Genomic DNA, 17,434 nt, shown 5'->3' with positions numbered 1-17,434 from the left:
CCTACCACAGTAAGTTGATCAGCAGAACAAAAAGAACTGCAAAAGTTCCTCCAATGTTTTTTTTCGCTAAGAATCTTCCTATTGATTTGAATATATGATATATGGAATACTCACTAAATACTAAGGACAACAGAAACTTCATAGAAAGTATTTTCTCTACAAAAATACTTTATTTCATAAAGTATTTGAATACCTAATGCTGTACACCACCATGTTCACCATTAAACCATGTCCTCAAGTGCCATATTCACACTTTTTTGAGCTCTTCCAGGGATGATGACTCCACCACTTTCCTGGGCAGTCTTTTCCAATGCTTTAAAACCTTTCCATGAAAACATTTTTTCCTAATATGCAGCTTAAACTTCTCCTGGTGTAACTTAAGGCTATTTGGCTATTTTTTCTCACCTGTCCCATCTCCTGCCTGGGAGAAGCGACCAACCCCCACCTGGCACAACCTCCTTTCAGGTAGCTGTAGACAGTGATAAGACACCCCCACCCCTCCCCAGCCTCCTTTTCTCCAGACTGGAGAACCCCAGCTCCCTCAGCTGCTCCTCAGAACAGCTGTGCTCCAGAGCCATCACCACCTCCATCACCCTTCTCTGGACACACTCCAGCACCTCAAAGCCTTCATTGCAGCAAGGAGCCCAGAACACAACACAAGGTTTGAGGTGCTGAGTACAGCAGATGCAATGCACTACATAAATCATGAAAATAAGTGTTTTAAGTTCTAAGATACAAGACTGAAAATAACTTGAAGAGTTCTGACAATGAGATGAGGAAAGAATAAATTACATACTTGGATATTTCCAATGGGTACAATAAACACAAAGTTTAGCAACAATGAAAGTAGTGAGGACAAAAGTTCCAAAAGTACACCATACAGAACACAGTGCTACTCCTTAAACCACTAGCAGCATGTTATGAGGACCAAATGCCAAGTCCTATACACTATTAATATGTCAAACACTAACCTAATGCAAAATCTTATAAAAACTTTCATTTCCTTTGAAATACTAGTATTAATAGGAAAATATTTTCACCTAAAATATATTCTATGAATACCTAAAATTGCTTTATACAGCAATATACCTCAATGAGGCAAAAGTTATCATGCCAGCTGTAAAATTATTGCTCTTTCATTTGCACTATACCTGCCCATGACCAGAAGGGAAGAAATAATCTGCACATGATAAAACCTCTTGCTGTGCAGGACTTAGTAAAGTATTAAGTGTTGCAAGAAAAGCTCATAAGTTTGGTCAGGTAGCCAAAAAAGTTTTTAAGTAAATGTAGAGAACCTAGTGCTGAATTAAGTTATAATGAGCTGAGCCTAGGGCACTTCTTGGGGATTGAGGAACTAGCTGAGAAGAAATGATGGCCTGAGGCACAGCTAAAGGCCAATAACCTCCAAACATTTGTGAATACACTAGAAATTGTCCTCCATTTCTATTGCTAATGTTATTCACTGGAGAAAGAAAAGCATACTCAAAGTTGAAACATATGCAAACATTTCCAAAATACATAGCATATACCAAATAAACTTTTCAAAATCAGAAAATTTAAATCATTAAAGATCTGTTGGCTATCAACTGGTGAGAACCACTCTTCCACATCAATTTTGTATCAGGATTTAATTAGTTGAGCAGGCTGTAAAACCATCACAGAAATAACAGTAAAAAAACCCCACATTATACCAAATATTTGAAGAGCAAGAGACAGCACAATCAAAAATATAACTGTGTGCATTGAACTTTTAATTTTAACTAAGTGTGTCTGCCATTTATTTTCTTACTCCTTGCCCAAGTATTACTTGAAATGGAAATAAACTGAATACTCCATCCCCCTTATCCTTGGAATAACTTTTCTTGAGTCTCATCCAGTCTTATCATTGAGCAATGAATTCAAATTGGGAATTGATAGCTGACATGTCCCAAAGCTGTAGTTCCAAGTGATTTTGTGTAGCCCATTACAGGCCATTTTCAAAGAGCTGCTCACTCCATTCAATGCCAGGCACTGCTGTGGTGGATGCCAGCCTTGGTTAACAGGCTCCCACCCAGACACCTGCTCTCCCCAGGAAAGATGGGGAGAAACCAGGAAGAATAGGGATGAGACAGTTTATGTGCCAAGCTACAGACAGGGAGGCCACTAACTAACTAATTTTCTGGGCAAAACAGACTTGACTTGGGTAAATGAATCAGTTCATTGGCAGTTCAAACAAACAAGTACCTTCTCTCCCCCACTTTCCAGGCTGAACTTCAACCCAGACTCCTCTGATCTTTCAAGTGGGGCAGGGGCATGTGGGGCAGTGGTGGTTATGGGTGTTTTCTCTCTGATGCTCTTTCCATCTCACTCTGTTCCTCTGCTTTCAGCACAGGACATTCATGGGAAACTGACTCACCTGTGTCCTGAAGAAGATTCACTGGAACCAGCCGTGTCTGGCACAGACAACCCCTGGCCTCTTCTCAGAGCCACCCCTGCAGCTCTCCTGCCACACAAGCCTTGCCACCTGCACTCAGTACTGCCTTCTAACCCTTTCAGCCTCAAGAACTTGTTTCAGTATGATTTCTACTGAAATTCAGTCACAAAAATTAAATATGCTCTATAATTACAACTCGAACACTTCACCTCAGAAGAAACAGCCCAATAGAAAATGAGCCATGAAAGTCACTCAAATTTTAATTTGAATTGTTTGAATGATCAGGAAGGACACAGCTGACTTCCAATAATGAATATTGAAAAATCCAGTTTATGCAGCATCATGTACACTGAACTGTGCATGTACCAAGAGTCCCATTAGAAGCAATTAAGGCCTAAAGAATTTTGTTTTACTTTGCATCTCTTCAGGGATTTAAAGATAGTTCCAGAGCATCTATAGATTTAAATTAACAAAATTATGGCAGTTTCTTTACTAAACCAATCTGATTTAATCATACAACTTAGAAGAGGGATATGATATTCAGAAAGTACACACAGCTTTCATTCACCTCCATTTCCTATCAATATCTTTACATTCTACCAACAGAAGTCTTCAACTTGACTATCAATGCTCATACTCAACAGAGGAGAGAAAGGAAGAGGGATGATACCAGAACAATGTTACAAAAAGCAGTAAAAATTACAACTGATATTTGACAGAAAAATTACCTGATTATCATATCTAAGAGATTGTGTTCCAACCAAAAATCTTATTGCATCTGTTTCTGCTGTCTGAGGAGTTAAAGCTCGTGCCTAGGAAAGAAGAAAGCCATTAGAAACGTACAATTAATAAAATCCATTAATTTCAGCAAAAATCTTGAAACTTATATATAAATTGTCATTTTAAGCATTACATTCTTACAAATGGCAGCCTTTCTTGGCCGTTATGCCCATTTTGCTTAATACATTTTTCATGCAATTTCTCATACTTGTGAGAATTGAGGAACACAGGTGCTAAATACATTACCTGATCTTCATTATAACAGAGATAACATCAAATGCAGCATCTCTCCCAAACTAATTTTCCTTTATCATCTGAAAAAATCCCATAGAACAGTGGACAATTTTTAACTATTGTTAAAAAACAATATGATATCCAAGGAAGAAGCTGTTTTTACAATAGTTTTCACACCACTCGGCTTGAATAAGCCAATGTAAAAATTAATTTTTTTCTCACCATTAACCACCATGTTTAGAAGCAAATTAAAAACCAAGCCTCCTCTTTTCTGCTGAAGCCCATTAGAGATAAGAATTGTCTGAATGATGGGAGAAGTAATTTGTTATTTATCTTTAAAACTATTGTCATAATGTTATTTCTTTGTTGTATTATGTTAATGCCATTGCTAGAGTCTCTGCCTTGCTTCTTCAACTTACACCAACCACAGTATTGAAAGAAGCAAAACAAAGCAGTTAAGGGCCATGGGAGACACTGATAAACAAAGCACAGCTTGAACTAAAACCACAATCACTAGTTTGCACTAGCCAGTAGCAGAGACTCTTTGACAATTTTGAGTAAATAGAAGGTAAACTAATACTCAAAGGCATTTTTATCAACTATATATTGTGAGGAATATCTGCTATTTCTCCATGCAAAGATATCCTTAATAATATTGTTCAAGATGAATTTTTTTTTAATCTAAAAATAAATCTCTGCAATTCACATCCTATTTGGCATAAAATAGCTCTGATCTCTCCAGACACTAAGGCAAATATTTCAAGCAAATACTGATGAAGGATTCAGGTAGCTGCTGAATGGCCCTTCTTTCTGCCATCCTCTCGTGCAGCTTGTTACCCTCGGACTCAGAAACACTTCAATATCATTCTATTTGAAACTTATTTTCAAATTGATACTAAAAAGATGCCTAAAGGCTTGGAAGGGAATATCTGCAATATATTAGATCCCAATGCCCAAATTTAGAGCAAATTAATTCTAGAAAAGCAACTTAAAGATATTTGACTTTTCTTAAATAAAGCAAAGCCACGCAAGGCATTGTCCAGCAGCAATAAGGAAAAATTAATTTTTTGGAATAATCTCAGGATTTGTATAGAGCAGATATTTCTTTCTTGGTATCTGAAATGTGTAATTTAAACAGTGTAATATTTTGTGTAAGATGGAGCATAAAAAGTTTAAAAATGCAACAAGCTTATCAGTAACAAGCTATTAGTGCTACACCTACATTTATAATATCTATATAGTGGGGGAAAAAAAAGAAATAGAGAAATAATGAGTAGTTTGTGTTCAAAATACTCATACAGATCAAAGATCTGCAGTGTGAATCCATACCAATCTGCTTTACTTTGTTATTTATGCAGCACTCATCTACAACAAGCCTAGAGTGTTCCTGATTGACAGACACAACTTAAGTCCACCAAGATGATTGCAGAAAAGCTTTTGTCTTTAACAGAATTTACATTTGCAGATCTTTGCAAGCATTTCTTTTCATTTAAAAGACCTGCTTTGAATTATTTTGAGAAAACACTAGAAATGAGCCAACAGCTATGTATCGCCTTCAATCAAAGAAGCTTCTGTTGTTTCTTTACATCAAAGAGAAGTAGAGACCTCCAGAACATTTAAAGAAATAAAGAACTAAAAGAGGTCTCCAGCCCTTTCAAAGCTTTTCAAGCAGGTCTGGTCAAGCTGCTTTCAAAAATGCATACAGATGGAGACAAACTTTATGCCCAAAATAAACTCATGTAAAGCCATAGTAACGTTTATGTCATCAGCTTCTCTAGCTTTTCCTTAAAATAATTTTCCATTTTGCAGAAAGAAAAAAAAAAGGGCACGAGAAAAAAATATTTAGACACATTTTACGAGAAGAAATACCATTGTTTATTCCCTGACCAAAAAACCCCAGCAACATCCATACATAGGATACAAAATTCAAACTCGCCAAGCCTTCATAAATTAGGAAGTCTGATTCATAATGTCAATATCAGAACAATTGACTTTCGCTTGTCTCCTGCACAGATATGTGTAATTTGTCTACTCTGAGTTACTTGGAGAGAAAAAGAAGTTCTTTCAACAGATGAAGACACCAAGTAATCCTTGTAATGAACAATACAACTGAATTCAGAGCACAGTCAAGATCAAGGAAAGTGCCTTAACTTTGTCATCTTGTCAGAGCAGGTTGCAAATAGAACCTTTCATAAAGTATCCTACCTTGACTGCAGCTTATAGATAGAAAATAAGCAAAAAAGTGTAGTAAAATGAATAGTGATTAATCTAAACCAGTGGAAATTATTATTTTTCTAAGTCTGCACCCACAGAACTGCATATAGCCCAAAAAGAGTTTACTACTGAGCTTATGTGGAAAGGGGCTTTTCATGAGGGCACATGGTGACAGGACAAGGCCCTTAAGCTGAAGGAAGGCAGGTTTAGATGGGATATTAAAAAAATTAATTCTTTACTGTGGGAGTGGTAACAGTACCTGAACAGGTTGCCCAGAGAGGTTGTGGACTCCCCATCCCTGCAGCTCAAGACTCAGCTGGTCAGCTGGAGGGAGCTCTGAACAACCTGGTCTAGGGATTGGAACTGGCGGATCTTTAAGGTCTGTTCCAACCCAAACCATTTTAGGATTCTACCCAAGGTATTAGACTATTACTTACTAAAAAAAACTGGCACAAAGCTTAGAAAATAATCAGAATACACATCTGAGAGACACAAGCAACAAGTTAGCAAGTAATCCTTACACATGCTCTCAACATCCCACCTAACAGACAGTGCTAGACAATGCAACAATCTGTGCAATTACATCATTTCATTTTTAAAGAAAGCCTAACTGTAGGAAAAAAAATATTTGCAAGAAAAGTTTAAAACACTGTGAACCACAAAGAACTTTTCGGCTACACGTCCAGATATCATATTTATCAACAGCCCTATGAGGAAATGTGCATAGTTTAAAGCAAGCAGTTTCACAAAACAGGACAACAACTTAACTGCAAATCCACTACAGTAAATGCACATGCACAGGACATTTAGAACACAAGCATGACAGAAAGTAGTGTCAAGATAAAGCAAAACAACAATCATTGTAGCAGAATGCAGGTAAAACTAACTGGAGACTGGGCATGTCTATGCCTACACTATGCTCAGTGTGATGCTGGGCAAAGATCATCTTCTACCTTGCCCTTGACAATTTAGGCCACCTGCAGAAAAATAAAAACCCTGGATAAAAAGAATCTATTGTACTTGACAACAACAAGAGATGATCCCAAAGAACACAATGGCAAACCTCAAAAGGGTGAAGAAGGTTGGTTTAAACTAGGAGCATTATGGAACTGCAATGCACTTATTCTCTACACTTTGTTCATAATTTCTTCTGTAAAATTTTCACTCCTCAACATCTTTTGAAATAGCAGCCAAATGCACAAAGTTGTTTGTTTTTTTGTTTGTTTGTTTTGTTAATTTGACTGTTACTATTTAGGGCATTAATAGACAAAAAAGTACTTGCTCAACACATGTTGTTGTGCTGATGCATTGCACTGGTTTGGTATTAACAAACAAGAAAACAAACACACCCCAACACTTGAATATTTCTATTACATTTAATACAAACAAAAAATATTCTTCAAACCAGGCATCATTTGAAATTCATACAATCAATCTGTACTAACAAATCATGAACTTACAATGCACAATGTAAGGATACAGTATTGCTTTGCAATCCCTAAATCTGAATTTAAAGTTATTTGACCATCTGCTTATGCTGAAAACCAGGACTAGCGTACTGCTATGTGGGGTGAGGAGCTGGATTAGCTGATGCCTCATTCTGGAGGCAGAATACAAGTTCCCTGCTCCCCTAGACAAGCTCCAGGCTGCTAATGTCATGAATGTTATTTTTGCCTTCTGGCACAATTTCAATTTTCAAGAAGTAGACTTTGATTTTTACTTAGGTAAGACAGCCTTGCTTCTCCCACCACAGTAGGAGACTCTCTCAGTGACTCTAATAAGCTGCAGTGACTATCAGTGAAAAGGTTGGCAGCACACATGCCCAGGTGACCTTCAATGCTCTCAGACAGCTGTTTTCCCCAAGTCTTTCACAGCACAAGAATTCCCACCACCAATGTATTTAGTGCATTGACCCTATTCCAAAGATTGACAGATTCTGTAAACCCTCACAGTGAAGAATGCAATCTGCACACAGACCTGCATAGCACAATCATCCTCAGAAAACTCATTCATTTCTCATGAAGGTAACAATCATCCTGTAAAAGTTCCTTCAAGTTCACCTGCCTGTATCTTTATATTGTCATTATTCTGTACCACACCTAACAGTAGGAAGAGCCTACTAATTGCTTAAGGGTCCTAAAAAATACTTTCCAACTGTTTCACTTCATGCATTATGAAGATCTTTGGGGGATTAGTTAAGAGAGCTTTGCCACTTACCTACTTTTGTTCCTCTAATAACACTTTAAACCACAAAGGCTTAAAATATACAGGATTGGCACTCGTGAGGCAAGTAATCTTAGAGAAGAAAGAGAACTGACACAAAAGCTAGGAATTTAGTAAGACATTATTAGGCAGTTTCTTAAACTGATTCAATGTTCAAAGTAAATCTTCCCAAGACTAAAGCTGGACCAAAATTATCAAGTACATTCTGCTTAGGCTGCTCTCTCTGAACCCACAGGAGACCACAAAGCTTCCCCCAGGGAAGAGAAGACCACTGCCCATAGGAGCTATAGGCTCTGCACTCACACAGGAACAGAGCCAAGCCTCAAAGCCAGCACAGCTTTCCCTGGGCAGCTCACAAGCAAAACACATTTTCCAGGGAAGACCCCATTTACCACTTCTAGTAAATCTACACCTGGCTTTTACTCCATCACAGGTAAGTCAGCTAAGCTATTCTCGAAACATACTCATGACAATAGGTGTACACACATTGGTCACAGGTCTTCCATAATCTGTTTCAGTTGATACTTTGCTTGAAGTTTCTTACTCCAAGAAAACACATTTGGCTTTAGGGAAATTAAGTTTCATCTTATTCTTGCAAGCAGGCAAGTCCTAAAAAAATCAAGTGTCTGTTCAGATTCATAAAACCTGTTAACAATTAACAGACAACACAAAATGGGTCAAGTGTCATTTATTCAAGAAGCTCAATGACCACAAGGCAGAACACTAACTCTATCAAAGCATCAGCACACTTTTTTCAAGCCTGCTTCAGCCAGCCCCTATCTCAGGGTGGTGCTGGAGCTGCCCATGGGCAGTATGGCCCTGTGCTCAGCCAGGCAGCTTTCTGTGGTCCTCGCCTCCTGCTCATTGTCCTTTTTCCTCACATCTATGTACTTCTGACGTGCAACATACAGTAGAAGTATCCAGCATGCTGAAATTCAGTTCAGTGTTGTGGTATCCCCAAAACCCATTAAACATGCCAAACACACGCTCCAAAATGATCATTCTCTGGCATAACTCGTGTTCCCCTTCCCTCATCTCATGATGCTGGCTGGCTTCTGCATGCTTTTAAACAAGCAAGATGTAGGCTTGAGCCAAATGCCTACCCCAGAAAGCACCCCTCCCCTACTGCTCATTTCCAGGGCTAGAAATGTTATCCAGTCAACCTTAGAGTAAGGCAAACATGGTATTTTGAGATGTTCAGTGGTGCTTTCACAGCTGCTCAAAATGTCACTGTTTAAACCCTCAAGAAAAACATGGGGGAAATTGTGACTCCCTGGAAATGAAAGCCAGTTCAACACGGGGCAGACATACCATGTATTTCAGATTAGAGAATAAAGCCCAGCTCAACTCTACACGGGACAAGAACAACATAATTTCACTGACAAAATACAGCACTCAGCAATATTCCTGGAACCTCATTCATCACATTCCTATAATTGAGGATATTGATTCTTTCTACCAAGATTCCTTTTAGAAGAACCACCTTGGTATTGAAATGTTCTGCAGCTGCTGCTTTGTATTCATCATCGTGAGCCACAGTCCCATCACTCAGTACCTTAATTGAAGCAGTATCTCACATTTTCATTCACCACCCACTGTAATCTTCTCATTTTCACTGCAGTTGGACAAGCAGAGCAACTATGGTGAGATTGTCTTTTTAAAAGTCACAAAAAGTGTCACTCACACATAATTTGCATGTCTGTATGATATTCATATCACTTACAGACACACCTAAGAGATTAAAAAAGAGAAAAATGTACTTGTTCATTGTTCTAAGTTACCTTGTATATGCCAATACATCAGAACACATTCTATACATGGAAATGAACAAAAGCCATGCAGAAATAATGTTAAGTTAGTTGGTGGATAGCGCCTAGGAAGAATCAGCTTTAAGTTCCTATAAACATGGTCACATTAGATCAGATGAAAAGCTCATTTACACAACTACACTTTCTCCATCAGTGGCCAAAGAAGGACTTCTACTGACTGCTAGAGCCCAAACATGAGATGCAAAGCCAAAATTTTTAAAACTTGGCTGAAAAAAATAGTCTGAACAGACTCTTCCAGACAAAAAGCAGTAATTGTGATGATACAGCTAACCATTATTATCTAGCAACACCGAAGAAATTATGTTTTAAAAAAATAATCATCTTTCTCATTAGACCTGGAGATGGAAGTTGGAAAAACCAGATCAGTTTTAGGCTTAAGTTTTTATATTAGTGTCTCCATTTTCAAAAAGCACAGAGATGCAATTTGTTTTAAAGACACACTGGGAGTTAATGGAGATCAAAAACAGAGCCTTCATCTCTACACTCCCTGACTTACGCATAAATTATCTCTTCTTTCCTCATCCTCTCCCCAAGTGATCTGTATTAACAGCAATTTTCTTTTATTACAGCCACTTTATTCACCCTGTTGCTGTATCCTCCTGCCAGACAACTCCACCAAGTTACATACTTCACAGGAGAGAAGTGTGTAGCAGATATATGGCATGGATAAATGGAGGGGGCAGGATACACAGGTCCATGGAGGTTCCAGACAGCACACACTAGCTTGCCCAAATTCCTGGAAGATGGATTATATGTGACTTACTAGAAATGAACTATGAATATTATTAAGTACAGGATATATATTCTCTTCTGCAAAAGAGATTTAAGTATAAGTTTCATTAATTTTGAAGTCCGAGTTACAGCCACCTCAAGCCAATCAGAAAATACTATCATACAAAACAGCACACTATAAAACTTCATCAGATTTGAGTAGATTCAACATTTAGTGCAGGTAAACATTATGTAGCAGCTCCCACAGAAGAGGAAAAACCAAACAAATCCAAATTTGCTAATGAAATCTATTGGTATGGTCAGGACTACGGAGCACACTACTCAGTATACAGGACATTTGTTACAAAGAACCTTTGTACATTACTTTACACAAACACTTTAGCAAAGGTGCCAAAAGCCAAAAAAATCTGCACATGAAGATATTTCTATTACTACATCTACAGCAGAATGAATTGCTTTGTTAGGAGATGCTGGTTTTCTTCTGCAGGCATTACTGCTATAATGGCTAGTGATGGTGAGCCAGCCGCAACACATCACAGCTGAGTAAAGCCCTTAGGCGGAGAAGGAATGAATTAGGGTCCCTCTCACTCTGCTTTCCCAGAACTTACAGAAACCTCATTAAACACAACACCTGTGCTCCTCTAAGAAGAGGATCACTAAGTTTCTGAGTTGGACAGTTCCATTTCTTTACAGCCATAAAATACTGATGTGATGGACAGATTTGTCGCATGGGACAAATGCACATACAGAGACTTTACAGGGAGATCCCACAAAGTTCACGCAGATTTATGGCAGGGTACAACCAACTAAAATTCCTAACTTACTGGAAACAGTTTCATGCTCTCTCCTCAGAAAAGCAATTTTTAATTTTTTTTCTGACAAGGCAGAATCAATGATTTCTTTGGCAGTACTTTGGTACCACTGCAGCGCCAGACAAAGCCTTTTCCAGCGCGGAGCCGGGAGCGGTGCCCGGGCAGGAGCCCCCCGGGCACCGCGGGCAGAAGAAGCCTGCCGGGCCCTGCTCCCGCCCTGCAAACAGCGCGATTGGGGTAGAGAACGACTCCCTGCCACTGGCCAGGCACCCACCCTTAAACGTCCGAGCGCGGCTGCCAAAAGCCACCACAACCCGGCGGTGCCCGCGGTGCCCCGGTGCCCCGGTCCAGGCTTGGGGAGGAGGGAGGACGCCAGTCTCCCCCGGGCGGGCTCTCCTCTGCCTCACTACACACACCGGACCCCGCGGCCAGCGCCTTTTCGAAGGCAGGACCGGCACCTGCCGACCTTCCCTTGGCCTCCACTCTCGCTCACCTGGAACTCCAGCCCGTAAATCACCGGCGCGTCGTCCTCCATCGCGACCCCCTCAACCCAACCAGGCAGCTACCGTCGCGTCCGATGCTTTCTGACCCTCGGCGGAGCCCGTCGCTGGCCGCTTCCGGGAGCTGCGCGCGCGCAGCCCCGCCCGGCCCGGCCCGAGCGCAGGCGCAGTGCGGGGGGAGCGGCGCCGGGCGCAGCGGCGGCGCGGAGGTGACGGGACGGGACGGGACGGGACGGGAGAGAACGGAGCGGGATGGGAAAGGAAAGACGGGAGCGGAGCGGGACGGGAAAGGAGAGACGGGAACGGAGCGGAGGGGTCGCGCGGCCTGAGGGTCGTTGGGGTGGGCGGGTGCTCACTGGAGCTGTGCCCGGAGGAGGCCGTGGGGGAGGCCGGGCCCACCTCCGCGGGGTGTCCGGGCCGGGGCTGCGGGGCTCGCAAGCGGCGCTGCCCGTGCCGAGCGCTGCCCCCGCTGAGCCCGGCCGCGCTCGGCAGCTGCACTGCTGACAGCCGGGAGCCAGCGCTGCGCTTTGCTGAAACCGGAGCTAGCGCGTCCTTGCGACCCGGAAAGCAAATGTTAAATGTTGAGTCGCTAGAACGGGTCGCTGTCCGGGGATGTTGGGGAGGTCCCAAACCTGGAGGAGTGTAAGGGCAGGTTGGATGGGGCTCTGAGCAGCCTGGTCCAGTGGAAGGTGTCCCTGCACGTGGTGGGGGTTTGGAATCAGATGATCTTGTAAGGTCTCCTTCCGAACCAAACCATTCTCTGATACCGTTCTATGATACTGTTTCATGTGTGTTTAGTGGGAGGCGTTTGGTTTTCAATCTCAATAGTTTTACGATGTGTAGAAAAGATAAAGAGAAAATATTTTCAGAATTGATTCTGTGATTAGACATTAAATGAAAAATGTCAAAGGGAAGATGTGAAATAGTGAAATCACTATTTTTTAAAGGAAGAATTTTACTATGGTATATTTACTGAAATACTATGGTATTTTACTTTTGTATGGTACTTAGGAGTTTTGCTATGACACCTGAGCAGTATACAAAAAATAAAACTAATTCTTGTTTTGGTGGGGGCTTCTCCTTTTTCAGTTACTATGGAGAGTAATGAAAGCAATGCTAAGGATGCAAAGAGCGCCTCAGCTGAAGATGACAGCAGAGACATAGTTCAGCAGAAAACTCAGGAAGAAATTCTCTTTCATGAGGAAACCATTGACCTTGGTGGAGATGAATTTGAGTCTGAAGGGAATGAAACTGTATCAGAGGACTCAAATAATTTTGTAGATAAACTTAATGAGCAAATGATGGAGAGTGTCATTATTTCAGATTCCCCAAACAATAGTGAAGATGACACAGGTGAACTTGGTTGTCTTCAGGAGATAGTCGACCAAATGGAAGCTAAAGATAATCAAAAAACACAGACAGAAGTGGATAAAGAAGAATTTTTAAGTAATGAGAGTGAAACAGAACATGAAGAAACTCCTAAAGACATTTCTGAGATTGGAACAGATGATCAGGCATCTTTAAAGGAAGACTCAATTCAGGAAGCAGTGAAGGAGGAACCAAAGCTGGGAAACAATGTTCCTGTTGAATCAAAACCAAATAACGTTGATGAGGGCACACCTGAGGACCAGATGTTGTCACCCAGTACTGCCAAACCATCATCTGAGGCTGAGCCCATTCCTGTGTGCACCATCTTCAGCCAAGCAAACAATGCTAGCTCCCAGCCACAGTTGTTCCTGCCTGATGGTTTTGAGCCTCAGATGGTGAAATCTCCCAGTTTTAGTAGTATAATAGAGACTCCAGTGAAGTATAATCCACAGGTGGTTCAACCAAGTCCCAGTCTAAGCAAGTTCTTTGGTGACACTGTTAACACTAATACTTTAGCTTCTGATTTTTTTGATTCATTCACGACATCCAATTTTATTTCTGTTAGTAATCCCAATGCAAGCTCTTCAGTTCCAGAGCAAATGTCCTCTCTTTCTAATGGCGGAGATGGTTCTTCATCCAACCCTGCTTTCCCTGTGCAAAATGGGAGACCTGAAGCAGGTCCCCCATCATCTCTGGAAATAAGTCAATCCCCCAAGCCATTCTCACAAATTCAAGCTGTGTTTGCTGGGAGTGATGACCCGTTTGCCACAGCCTTAAATATGAGCGAACTAGATAGAAGAAATGATGCTTGGATTCCCAGTGAGGAGACAAGAAATGTTCTCATTTCAGTTGCCACACAACAGTACAGCACTGTGTTCATAGACAAGGAGAATCTCACCATGCCTGGGTTGAAATTCGATAATATCCAGGTAAGAGTCTATTACTGTATCCTCCTCTGAGATTATCTTTTAGAAATACTGTAGATCTGTCCAATAATCTGTACATCATAGTACTTCATATTGTTGCTGATGGTCACTTTGTGTGTATTACTTCAACCCTAATTAGAAAATGCAGTGTCACTGCTGCCTTGTAGGAGGAGGCTAAGACCAGATCTCATTTATTCACAGTGACATTTGTTTGCTGCATTGAAAACCAGTGTTGACAGCTTCCATAGAAGCCAAAGCTGTTTGTATTTTTAAGTACTTGATTTCTGATCCTCTGAGTTAGTAAGATAATAGTCACATTTGGAATATATACACACCCTCTAAGCTGTGCTACAGAGTCTAAGCAGACAGCTTTGTTTGTGGAATTCCCTGTTGTGATTGAGTGGGAAATTATTTTACTCATGTTCACAGAGGTCTCAATAATTTTAACATTGGCTGAAATGGCATCATTTCTATCTTCCTCAAGTGATGGAAAGGTACAACCTCTAAGAAAGATTGAGTGCTGCAGCAAGCTGCTGTCAAGGGATAACCCCAAAATTAAGAGACTAGAAGAGATCACAAAGCAAACAACATAGTAGTGAAAAGTAATTTTCTGTCATCTATCAATTTCTTAACAGGTGAGAAGGCATAAAGCATTTTTTTCAGAATTTGGGAAATTTTACTCACATGTATTTAAGATTTCTCATGAAGTAGTTATCCTGGCTGCTCAGCCAAGCTTACTATCATGATGTTTTGGTGTTTTTCTTGAAACAGGTTAATCCTACTCTCTGGTATCTAGAGGATAATAGAATTGTTGTGTAGATAGATGGTGTTGAGAGTTTGGATGCTTTAATCCTTAATTATGCATAACAAAGACCATCAGTCAATAGTCAAATACAAGTGGAGAGCACTCTGCAGTAACTTCCCAATCTGCAGAAGCTATCAGAAGAGTTTCTGGAGTGAATCAGGTCCAGACTTATAATTAATTATCTGAAAAATCTCGGGTTTCTGTCACAAGCAATAAGTACCAAGCCACACTGCTGCTGCTTCTTGGGTTTGCTTTATCTTAAAACATTAGTTTGTTAGCACAGAGCCAAATAATTAGCGTGAAAGAAAACATTGTAACAAGAAGCTATTCCTCCTCCACTTGTACTCAAAATATCCCTTAGACCTTGATGAGTTATTCCAGTGTGTACTCTTTCTCTCCTGACAGCTAGTCAGTTAGACAGATGGAGTGATCCCTTCTGCAGTCTCCAAGGATGATGGTCTCCTTTTTGCAAGCTTCCTTTTTTACAATGGTTCTCTTTCACCTTCCTCAGCGCAGTCAGGGATTAAAGGCTTGTTTCTGCTGATCAGTCTCTAAATCTGGGCACGTGCAAATATGCAGATCTACCATTTAGTACATAATTGAAGGGAAGATGTTTGACAATGTCCATGCAATGTATTTCTACAAAAGACCTGATGTAAAATCATCAATGGAATTAAAGGAAATCCTAATGCTTTCTTCATTGTCTATAATTTATAAGAATTTCATAGACATGTCCACGGGGAAAAATTCTGAAGTGCTTTATGTTTAGAAAACTTTCCTCACTTTCAGTTACTGCTTTTCAGTGGCCTGAGTGCGTGCCTTGACTAATTTGACATCCCCTGGTTTGGTATCATTGTTCCATAGTATTGCAAATTGTGTATTTAACTTTGTAATTGTAGAGTGCTTGAAATGTCAACTGGAACATTGTGGGAGGTATATTTTCAATGTTAAAGTAGCTTCCAACAAGGGTCATTAGAGGTTTGGTATGAATAGTTTGCTAATGCTGAATGTTAATGCAAGATGTTAAACCAAGCTACATGCAGCGGACAGGTAAGTTGGTTGAAAATGCATTTGCAGTGAGTGCACTCTAAGTGTGCTTCAGGGAAGGACTGAAATTTCACATTATATGTATTGACAAGCTTGGGACTTTATTTTTTGCCCTGCTTTCTCAGGAAGTATATCGTAAGACAAGTCTTATGTCAAAAAATCACACCGAGAAAAATATTAAATGACTTTTATTTCAGCTGCATGCTACTTTTTGACAATCATTTAAAAAACGTTGTGTTTTAAACTTATCTTGGGTTGTGGTAAAGATGGTAAAGGTTATCTGTAGCTGTGTTCTCCAAGTGTCAGAATAAATCTGAGTGCTGCTTTTTATGCTCTTTCCATTATGCCTTTTTTTCATGAGTTGCTCTCTTCTGTCATTGTCCTTTGTTTCATTACATTCATTTTTACTATTTCCTAACCAAAGGACTGTTGGATCCCAAGTACTGTTGGGGGGATTTAAAGAATCTTCTGTGTTTATGTAATTTTGCACATGCTGTCTTTTCTTAATTCTTTGGACTCTTCTGTCAGGCAGATCTGTTGTTTATTCATAGGGTAAGTGACATCATTAGAGGTAAAAAATTTCCATGTAGTGAAACAGTAGTTCTCATTCCTTAAGAAGCTAGACAGAAAATACAAATATATTTCCCAGCACTGACCATGGAGAAAGTTGAAACACTTAATGTCAACTGTGTTTGTCATTGCTAAGCTCTGCTGTTATTATATGCGGTTCACTCTCTTTATAGGCAAACAGCTATTGAGCTCAGATAGCCCAGTTTCTCTGACTGATGCCTGCAGCTAGTTCTTTTGAAATTTATAACACTTGTTGAAGGGTTGCTGTTTACTTTGGCTTATGAGCTCTCAAAGTTTATTTTCTGTGGATATTTAAGGCTAACTTACTGTGTGCATGTTTATTTTTGATCAATAGATTGCACCTTTCAATGTTAACGTACATTACAAAAACCTGTGAAACTCTCTGGTTTTTAGACGATCTTTGAGGAATATTTTGGAAGATCTGTGAATGACAATAGTATAAAAAGGAAATAAATCTGAATATGTCATTGCTAACTGCAACCTATACATGGAAGAAAAAATATAGCAAATTATGTGAAGTACATGTGGAAGTTTTCATTCCAATGCTCTATATACGCATATTTATTACACATGTACTGGAAAATTTGTATTTCTCTAGAGGAAAGAACTCTTTTGCTCAATTTTAATTCTACATTTTATTTTGCTGAAATAATGTTTTAAATAGTCTTGTTATCTGTTTTCTTTTTCTGTTCCATGAACACCAAGGGAGATGCAGTGAAAGACCTAATGCTTCGCTTCTTGGGGGAGCAGGCTGCAGTGAAGAGACAAGTTTTAAATGCCAACTCAGTAGAGCAGTCATTTGTAGGCTTAAAACAGCTAATTGTAAGTAACAATCATCATATAATATATATTTAATATTGTGTTTCTCTTAAGATAATTGGGAGCTACTGACTGAGGAGAAACTGGGGAAAAAAACTGTTAGTCTATTCCTGACCCTTCAATAGTACTAGCCAAACTACA

General features: G+C 40.0%; 2 protein-coding genes across 4 annotated transcripts in view; one reads left to right on the top strand and one right to left on the bottom strand.

Moving 5' to 3' along the window:
• The window catches only part of EIPR1 (EARP complex and GARP complex interacting protein 1), a 75,499-nt gene extending 63,690 nt beyond the window's left edge, over positions 1–11,809 (bottom strand). The window contains exons 1-2 of the mRNA XM_054280278.1: positions 11,731–11,809; positions 3,142–3,225 (exon numbers count right to left, since the gene is read on the bottom strand). Coding sequence (XP_054136253.1) covers positions 3,142–3,225; positions 11,731–11,772 — 126 coding nt within the window. The 5' untranslated portion in view covers positions 11,773–11,809. The remainder of the gene's footprint in view (positions 1–3,141; positions 3,226–11,730) is intronic.
• Positions 11,759–17,434, top strand: part of TRAPPC12 (trafficking protein particle complex subunit 12) — a 50,921-nt gene continuing 45,245 nt past the window's right edge. The window contains exons 1-3 of one of the 3 annotated variants that reach the window (XM_054280277.1): positions 11,759–11,935; positions 12,827–14,034; positions 17,180–17,296. In XM_054280277.1, the coding sequence (XP_054136252.1) occupies positions 11,815–11,935; positions 12,827–14,034; positions 17,180–17,296 (1,446 nt within the window). In that variant the 5' untranslated portion in view covers positions 11,759–11,814. Of the gene's footprint in view, positions 11,947–12,255; positions 12,311–12,826; positions 14,035–17,179; positions 17,297–17,434 lie in introns of those variants that run through there. The other 2 variants (XM_054280274.1, XM_054280276.1) reach the window with 2 other exon arrangements.

This window comes from Melozone crissalis, unplaced genomic scaffold (genome assembly GCF_028551555.1).
Source record: "Melozone crissalis strain CALT ecotype California unplaced genomic scaffold, PUWL_Pcris_2 ptg000027l_1, whole genome shotgun sequence".
Lineage (NCBI taxonomy): Eukaryota > Metazoa > Chordata > Aves > Passeriformes > Passerellidae > Melozone > Melozone crissalis.
This window is presented reverse-complemented; position numbering and strand designations above follow the sequence as displayed.